Here is a 9742-nt window from a genome sequence, read left to right as displayed (position 1 = left end):
TCTGAGCATGTTCTACCAGGAAGATTATACTCTAGTTGCCCTTAGTGATCTTTCTTGTCAATGCAAATTTTACTGGCTCCCTTCACTTCCCTGCTTTACTTTTCTACTTCCTTACTGATATTTCCAGGGATTGTCTGCCAGATAAATACTTGCATTTAAACCATTTTCTCAGGGTCACTTCTGGAAGAACCTAAACCAAGATAACAATTTCATTTGCCTGACCCATTCCTCGCTAAGCAACCTCTTGATTTGTGAAGCTTAGTGGTACAAATGGCTCATTTCAGATAGGATGTTCTGTGCAGGTAATCTGTCCTGGTTATATGTGAGAACTATCTGTGGCTGATGAATGACTCTTAGAAATATTGTTGGTGTAAGTCAATCTCCTAGAAGAGGGATTGGGAAACTACAGCCTGTGTGTCAAATCTGGCCAGCCATTTGTTTTTATGAATAAAGTTTTATTGGAACACAGCCACATCCATTCATTTACATATTGTCTGTGGCTGATTTCACACTGCCGTAACAGAGTTGAATAGTTGTGACAAAGACCACATGGTCTGTAAATTCTAAAATATTTACACCTTACAGAAAAAGTTTGCTGATCCCTCATGTAGAACCTGTTCATCTTTGGGTTCACTAAGAAAAAGAAATCCATGTCACTTGTGAGAACGAGGGCCAGAACTTGGATCAATGGCATCTCACCAAGTGGCAGCAGCTCGGTGAGACTCTCAGCCTGAAATACAGACTGATCACCACCCACTCAATTTGTCCCCGTGCTTGCTTATAGCACTTTCAGAATCATGTCTTTACAATTCTAAAGTAAAAATGAGAAGGAGGGCATGGGCTAGAAAGGAAGATTGAGAAAGTGCCTTTTAAAATGAGGTTCATCAGCACACTTGAGGAAAATTTCTCTCCCCAGAAGTTTCTTTCTTGATTTATTTGGTCTTGCTTATCATCCCATTGTGCTATACTCTCTCAGATCTTACAGGCTCGGCATGCATTATTAATTATTTTGAAACTGGTTGATGAGATCCTCTATAAGTGACCCTACACTGCGGATGCCATGATTCTAGCTAGCTAGCTTGAGCTCCTACAGCACAGAGACACTTTCTGTTCTTTCTTGTCAACTCTTGCATTTAAACTGTTTTCTCAGGATCACTTCTGGAAGAACTTAAACCAAGAAAACAATTAATAAAACAGTATTCTATGTATATAATAAATGGTCAGTAAACTTTGTCTCATGTCCATCACACACAGAATCCTACACCTGAGGTAACATGGTAATAAAACTAATCATTTGCCAAAAATGAAATAATTGTGTAGAACAGATGAGTGAGAAGGAATATAGGCTTCAAAAATGCTAAAACAGAAATCCTTAGTCCTGGCCATCCAGTCTTATTTTCTGACATTCAAATGGAACAAATTGCTAAGTCACCAAATTTTAAACCTGAACCCTTCCTGAGTAGGTAATAATGAAACTAGCAAAGAAAGAAAAGCTATATCTGACCCATTTGGGAAATTAACCAGATTACATAAACTTTATGCCTTGCAAGAAATCCTTTTGGCCAGAGACTAATTACTAACAACTTGTTTTGCTCTACCATCTATAATCTAGCAGGGGGATAAAATAGGTAAGCCAATAACAATACTCCAAGGCACATTTAGACATTGAAAAGAATAGCCTACCATTATGTTTATTGTCTCCATTATCTCACTTCTATTCATTTTGCGAATCCACTGTGATCTGGCCTTTATTTTCAATTAAGTTCAGCTTACCATTTTTTAAGTTCCTATTACATATATGATAGGGCTTAAGGAGAGAAAAAAATACACACTCTCCCTGCACTCAAGGATTTCATAGCTTGTTAAGGGATATAGGCATACAAAGAAAAAATTGTCACTCAGAGTGGTAAGTGCTATTAAAATCAAGTAGGAGTTGTGTTGACTCTGTTTAAGGGTGGATCTTAGGTTGGGTTTCCTTGAGATAGAGCCTGAGACAGGGTTTTATTGAAGAAGTGAAGGAGTTCACTCAGGGGAAATATGTCCGGAAGTAAGGGAAGCCGAGTAGGGCAGGGGAAGGAACCAAGCGAAGATGTCATGTTGGGCAAAGTCTAACCGTGGCTTGATATAAGGCAGATTCTGGAGCACAAATCTCCCCGCAGAGGCAGAGCAAAGGGTCCAGGCTTTTGTACCTCTATCATTGGCTGTCCCACTTAGCCAAGGGCAGTTCTTCTGAGAACATCACAGATATAAGCTGTCAGCTGCAGCGCTCATAAGCAGTTGGAGGTTGGCTGTCCTGGCTGGTCAACTTGATCTGGGCAGAGCACCAATAGCAGCTACTGAAAGAGGGTTTGAAAAACTAGATTATATGTTTATCACTTTGGGCAGCCCAGCATCTGAGCATCCTTCCTATTTGGGGAAGACTGTCAAGACAGATGGAAGACAAGGCTCACCCATATGATGCTTCCCAATTTCTGAGCAAAATTCCACAGCCTCCCCCATATGCTACCAGACATTCTTCTGAAAAATTCCCTTTCTGTTTTGATTAGCTAGAGTCAAATTTTGTGGTCTGCCACCAAGAACCCTGACAAGTACAGAGACTGTGGAAATTGTTAGGTCATAGATGATTACAGCCTGGAAAAGATGTGGGGTGGGGGGTGGTTCAGGTTAGAAAAGAGCACATGGGAAGGAGAGAGATGTTCAGACTGAATAAGAACCAGAAGGGTGACTCTGAATTTTTTTTACTTGTGCGACTGCAAGAAAGTGTGACAAATCTAGGGTGAGTTTGGGGAAGGGACATTGAGTTCACTTTGGGACTTGTTGAGTCTGAGTTTTCTGGGGACATCCAGAAGGAGATTTTCACAGATGTCTGCACAAATCTCACAGTCAGGAGAAGCATATAGAAGGAGAGAGAGTGTGAGAGTGCACAAGCATTAAGGCAGGAGGGGGAAGAGAGAGAGACACCGATTGGCCCATGGGTGTGGCTGAATTGGAGGGGAAATATAGAGAGAACAAAAGTTGAAGAGGCCAACAGCAGAATCCAGGAGGATAGTCAGGTCCGTGTATGTCTCTGTAGATAAACTTTAGTTAAACCATGAAAGGGCAAGGAAAGTAAGGAAAGAAGGACTAGTCAGCACTGTGAAGTACTACAGAATGACCCAGCAGAGCAAGTGCTGAAAAGAGACCCACTGTAATGTTAATTAGTAAGTTAGTGCTGACCTTTGAGAGAAGAGTTTTTGTGGAGTTCCTTAAAGGAGAAAACTACCCCTTCTCCTGTGTCATGTAAATCCACCACCTCTCACCTCCTCTGGGTCTTCTTTCATTAACTGTATCCCAGTACACTCCTGAGTTCATAATCATCCCCTCTGTTGGCTCCTCAGCAGCAGATAAACATAGCTAAAATACCTTTTCCTCTCTTCTCCACTTGGAGAACTCCAGTTCTGCTTTGAAGGCTTCACACCAAATGTTTCCTACATCCCAGGTAAGATTTAGACCCCTTTCCTCTCCTGCACTCGCATAGCACTTTGTAAACCTCCTCTTTTAGATCTTACCCAAATAGATCGGAGATCTCTCTCTCTGTGTCCATCTTTTCCACCACGCTTGTGAGCAGGAACTGTGCCCTGGTCATCTTATATTCCTAGTGCCAAGCATAGCGCAGAACACTCCGCAGAACCCAGTGTAATTTGTTGAAAGAATGGCTATTTGAGCTAAAAATTTCAAAAGCTGCATGAATGCTCCCTCCTAGAATGTTTTATTTTAGGTTTATTTCTTGACTTATGGGTCTAAAAAGTATATTAAATTTGAACTTTTACTTCTCCATAAACTTTATAGAAGAATTAAATGTTTGGGAGGGAAAAAAATCATGCACAGAAAATTATCCCACAGGGTAAAAAAAGAGAATAAATCTCCTTGTTGCTTGTGGCATAGTTAATATCAGATATAATCCATTGTAAACCAAAAGCAACACTACCAAAAAAATAAACGTTAAAATACAGATGAAAGGGAAGGAGTCTATTCCTTCTCAGACAAGGCAGTAGCTTTGCATATTAATGAAATTTAAATGCCTCACGGTAAGTAAAATGATTAGAATAGATTGCAATAACTTAAAAATGAGTACACTTTAAACAGCTTCTGTGATGAATAGGTGATTATGGAGAATCAGTCAAAAAGGCTAGTCAGACGTTGTTCCACTCTGATGCTCCCAGAAGAGGGATGACTGATGGCCTTCAATTAACAAAGAGACTGGAGGGACCAGCCAAGCTGAAGACACAAAGAAAGTCGACAGGTTGACTTACTGAAATGCACGAAGACGTCAGTCTGGAATTACAATTACAATGCTGGGGCCTGTGAGCATTAGGGATGTGTATAAAATATAAATATCTGAAACATTCTAGAATATTCATTGAAATTGAGAAAAAAATAAAAGGAAAGGGGAAAAGACAAATAGCTGCATAAAGACTGGGGAAAAGTTTGAAATATTTGATGGCTTGAGATGAATTCAGGGCCTGTGGCAAATTACTTCAAAAACATGGGATGGCAAAGATTTTCTGTAAATGTTTTAGGCTTTGCAGGCCATATGGTCTTTGTTGCAATGACTAACTCTGCCATTGTAGTCCAAGTTCAACCACAGACAATAGGTAATTGAATGGGTGCGGCTGTGTTCCGATAAAACTCCTTTGTTTATGAAAACACTTGGGGGCCAGATTTGGCTTGCAGACTAGTTTGGCAACCCGTACTCTAAAAACACCAGTTTGTGATAAAACAGCAGATTGTGCAAAAGCTAATATGTAAATATGTGTGTGTGAGATCAATAGTTGTTGATTGAATCGTTGTTGTTGGAGTTTTCTGGGCTGTTTTTATTATGTTTGGTCCAGTACTTACATGAGGATATGTCTGAGTGTGTTGTTTAAATTGAGGCATCAGGACTATTTTCCAGCGCCCCAGGTAATTCCAAGGTGCAGCCACATTTGAAAACTAGGGTGCTAAAGGCGGCTACTCAAAATTCAGTGTGTATATTCGTCACCTGGGGTCTTGTTAAAATGTAGATTCTGATTCAGTAGGTCTGAGATAGGGCTTGAGATTTTGTGTTTCTAACAAGCTCTCTGATGACACTGACCTGCCAGTCCACAGACCACGTTTTGGGTAGCCCGGTCTTGCATTGGTTTTCAATGCGGGGATGTCTAGATCCTGCCCCCGAGACTGATGTGATTGGGAGGTGGCCTGGGCACTGAGAACTCTGAAAGCTCTGCAGGTGGTTCTAATGTGCAGCAAAGCTTAAGAAGCTCTGTGCTAAATAAAGCGCATGGTAACTTACCAATTTTAGTTATTATGTTATCAGTAGCCCTTTTGCCTGTTCTCCCCCTTCCAATCCACCCATTCCTCTCCTTTTCAGGTCCAAACATCCAGACGATGGTGGACTTCATCCTTTCAGTCTTTCCCACCTCTGAGGAGCAGAATGTAGTTCAGTATGGAAAGTGCAGGCTCAAGCAACCTGGGCTTGGGAAGAATAAGCAAAGTGTCCTAGGGGGCGATTTAAACGGGAGGCTGATTGAGACAAATGGGAGATTACCAAGAGAGTTGTCACAGCAAAACTCACCTCCGCGCTTGGGCCCAATTAGGGCACTGAAAATAGCAATCCACCCTCCTGAAGCTTGGCAGCAAATTACAGCCAAGCAGAGCCAGGAGGGAATTTTTCCTTCTCAACATGCAGAGTGACATACTTGGTCGAAATGCAAGAGAGACCCCCAGTGGCAAAGTAAAGATAAAAAATCTTTTCTCCAAACCATAAACACCACAAAGGAACTTAGAAGTGAGTGAATGGTGATGATGGTAATGATGATAAATGATGACTTACAAATAATATATACACTCTTTGTGCCAGGCACTGCTGTAAGTGTTTTAAAAGTCTTAACTCGTAATCTTTTCAGCAACCCAGTGGGGTTGACGCTTGTATTATCCCTATTCTACATGTGAGGCGTGAGGCACGGAGAAGTTAAATAACATGTCCAAGTTCACCCAGTTTAGTAAGTCGCTAAACTGGGATTTGAACCCAGGTAATCTGTGGTGAAGAATCCACTACACTGAACTGCTTCTCTAAAACAGGAGAGGAAAAAGGATCTTCAGCCAACTTATAGATGTAAACACTCACAGATAGCTGCTCGCCCTGTGCTTCCTCGTATCTAGAGAACAGTTAATTTATATATATATATATATGTATATAATATTTGTCTCAAATATACATATATTTGAGAATGTCAGAGAGAGCGGGGATCTCAAAGCAGGCAGAGAATGAGTGAAAAGACCAAGTTTGACTAAGAAGAGTAAAAGAGGCAATACCATTCAATTCCATTTTCTGGAAACTAAACTCAAATGGCCATAAGCCTCATTTTAAAGAAAGTATTAAAGCACAATTATGGGGAAATGTAGAAAGATATTACTGCTTAGCTAAACTTGTTTGTATTTTAGTAAATGTTAAAAGCAATCCACTAGCTCTAAAAAGACTCAGGCTACCCCTGTGTCTTTGAATATAGGATACAAAGTCTGCAAATTTCTGACTTTGATCTTTGTAGACTATGCATGGCACAAAAGAAGCAATATGTTTTGAGTATTTTTTTTCTGAGACATAGACAACCTTAGGGTCTGCATGAGAACAGATTTCATCAGGTCAAATAGAGCATGGACTGAGAGAGGGGAAGAGTGTTAAAAGGGGAACAGGAAAAGAAACCACAGAAAAGCAGGTCTATAGTTTCCTTGGGAAATCTTTTTACTCGGAAGTAGTGTCTTTCTACCCATAGTCATGAAGACAAGGTAATAGGCTAACGCCTCTCCACATCTAGAAAGGAGAAATCAGAGGCCACACTGAGGTTAGGATCAGGCTGATTTTGCCATAAGCTCTGAGCCGACATAGGTGGTCCCAGTGTGGAATGAGGTAATGGTCCAGGTGGGGCCAGCAGCCCTCTGGGTGTTCCAACACCTCATCCCATCCTCTGAATGTGAACTGCCCTGGGTGTGGGGCTGGCTGTGCCATACTTTCTCCATTTCCTTTTTGGTGAGCTTATCTACTCCATTACCTCAACACCATCTATGTATAGGCTAATATCTCCCTTGTGTATATTTCCAAACCTGGCATCCTGCCTGAGCTCTAGATTCATTTTTCTGGCTACCTGCATGACAATTCCACTTACATGTCTAAAGGGTATCCCAGATTTTACATGGCATGCCTTCGTGGCCCCGAGAGTCCTCCTGTAAACACCCCCAGATTTATAAATAACACTACCATCAGCCAGGGTGTTCAAATCTAAACTTCAGCCTAGATTATTTCCCCCATTTCCCATTCCTCATCTCTGGTCCATAAAGCAAATCTTGTGGACTCATCCAACTCATCTGAAATTTGTCCTCATCTCTTCATTTCCTCCACAGTGCAAACCACCCTTGTCTCTGTGGACCTGCTATAATATCTCTTAACTGGCCTCTCAGTTTCATCTCACACCCCCACCCCTCTACATTCTTCAAAGCAGCCAGACTCACTTGGCTTAACATTCAGGGAAATTCATTCCACTTGATATTCGATATCACAAATTGACCTTCAGCCTTGACCTTTTATTTTTCAGTTCTTCTATTGAGGTAATTTGGGGTTTGGGGTACCATGTTACCTTAAAGAAAGAGTACAGTCAAAAGAAAAAATATATTTGCATCTTTTGTAAGGGCAACATGCATGTCCAGCATGGTGACCTAGGAAGTCACTCCCGTGTCTATGGGCAGGCCAGTCTAAGGCTCAGTTACCATTACTGTAGCCCAGGGTGAGCTTGCCAAAGAGAGACTCTGCCAAACTGGCTTCTAAGGTGTCCATCTTGCTACCCAGAATCTACAAACATTAATATTTGCATATTTTAGTAAACTCAAAGTTTTCAGGTAAAATTTAAGAGCCCTTTATTTTAATCCCTGCCCCATCCCATTCCCTTCACTCTTCCTCCAAATACACCACCATTGTGATTTGCAGACCATATTTATATACTTTTACTATTCAGTGGCACCCAAATTCACCAGGGCCCCACCTCCCCCTCCCCCCAATGTACCCATGTTGTTCATCAGGGGAACATTGATTTTGTGTTTTCCAGGGTCCCATGCAGTACCTTCTCCCTCCGTCCATGGAGACCCTGAGCTGCATGTGGACGGGGCATGGGTGGGTGGAGAGACTCCTGGATACCTGTTTTAAACTTACAAAGTGAGAGATGTGCACACGCGAATCAACCAGAGACCTTTATTTAAGAACCAATAACTTTATTGGAAGAAATGGTAACAATGAAAGAAGAAAAATTTAAGTGAACTTTTTTTTTTGCAAGGGCAATATTGCCGTATGCATGCCAGGCAGGGTGACCTCGGGAAGTCACCCCGTGACCACGGGGAACTCCAGTCCAGGCTCAGTTCTTGTCGCTGTCGCCCAGGGTGAGCTTGTCGAAGAGGTACTCCGCCATGCCGACTTCCGGGGTCACCATCTTGTGCAGGGTGGTGATGTGGTCCCCCAGCTCCTTGATGAACTCGACCTGCTGGTTCAGGCAGTGGCTCTGCAGGAAGTGGCACAGGTGGGCGTCGCTCTTGTCACTGGCCAGCTGGTGCAGGTGGAGCAGGCTCTGGTTGACGTGCTTCTCTAGGCGCAAGGCGCACTGCATGGCCCGGAGGCCGCTCTCCCAGGCTTCGCAGTCTGGCTTCCTGATGTCGTGGAAGCAGAGGCGGCCCCCGCGCTGGTTCTGCAGGCGCATCAGGCTCTCGGCCCGCTCCCCAGGTGCCGCGAGCGCCGCAGGAAGAAGCGGGCCAAGTGCTTCAAGGCCACGTCGTCGCGGTCGAGGTAGAAGGCCATGGCCAGGCACACGTAGGAGGCGTGGAGCTCCAGGGTGACGGGGCTGTTGGTGGCGGCCTGGCAGTCGGGGTGGTAGTTCTGACGCCTCTGCGAGGGCCCCGCGGGCGTCATGGCTGGCGGCAGGGGGCGCGGCGGGCCTGAAGGCCAAGGTCGAGGAGGTGCCGAAGCGGGGGACTCAGAGCATCCCTTGGGTGGGCGATGAGGGTGGCCGGAGGCAGGTGACTCCGGTCAGGGCGGAAGCTCTGGGATGGACCGGAATGTGGTTCCCTTACCTGGGCTTGAGATGGGGAGGGGATGACTAGTTGTGGGCAGAGGGGGGTTGGGGGGAGGGGGGAGAAGAAGGGCCAAGGGGGCGGGGTGCGAGCGCGGTATTCAAGGCTCCATCCAAGCCTGGGTGAGGCAGGAAGACTGCCCTGAGCATGTGGCCTGTATGATATTTTAAAATGTTACTCATGAATATAAGTGCAACTGTTTTGAGTTAACCACTTGCTTAATTTCTTTATTTCTTTGAGCAACTTATTTAAATAGTATCTTGTTGTTGTTGTTCAAATGTTGGCATTTTATTTCATTTAATTCTTCTTCTGCTTAATAATTTCCCAATCTTTTCAAGACAGCTTTCTTGCCGTTATTTTATATATGCTTGATTTTATCTATCTCTCTGTGTATACACATGCACACATATATGTATATATACATATATATTAGTGTATGTTTATACACACATATAGGTATGTATATATACATATATTGGTACATTTTATACAATCACATTATCAGATAAATTCTTTTTGCAATTAGAAGCAATATAAATAATCAGCCCACATATCTTTTGTTTCATTGACTACTCCATGACTTCTTTTCACTACCTTTAATTTCTATAGTTTATAT

The 9742-nt window shown here is 43.0% G+C and overlaps 1 protein-coding gene across 1 annotated transcript; it reads right to left on the bottom strand.

Moving 5' to 3' along the window:
• Window positions 1–8256: 8256 nt before the first annotated feature.
• LOC116661933 (ferritin heavy chain-like) lies at window positions 8257–8971 on the bottom strand. The gene is given in 2 exon segments (XM_032474856.1): window positions 8257–8776; window positions 8779–8971. Coding segments are annotated over 2 exon segments (546 nt in total). The 5' UTR covers window positions 8966–8971; the 3' UTR covers window positions 8257–8417.
• Between the last annotated feature and the right edge of the window lie 771 nt (window positions 8972–9742).

The sequence above is a fragment of the Camelus ferus genome, chromosome X (assembly GCF_009834535.1).
Source record: "Camelus ferus isolate YT-003-E chromosome X, BCGSAC_Cfer_1.0, whole genome shotgun sequence".
Classification (NCBI taxonomy): Eukaryota; Metazoa; Chordata; class Mammalia; order Artiodactyla; family Camelidae; genus Camelus; species Camelus ferus.
This window is presented reverse-complemented; position numbering and strand designations above follow the sequence as displayed.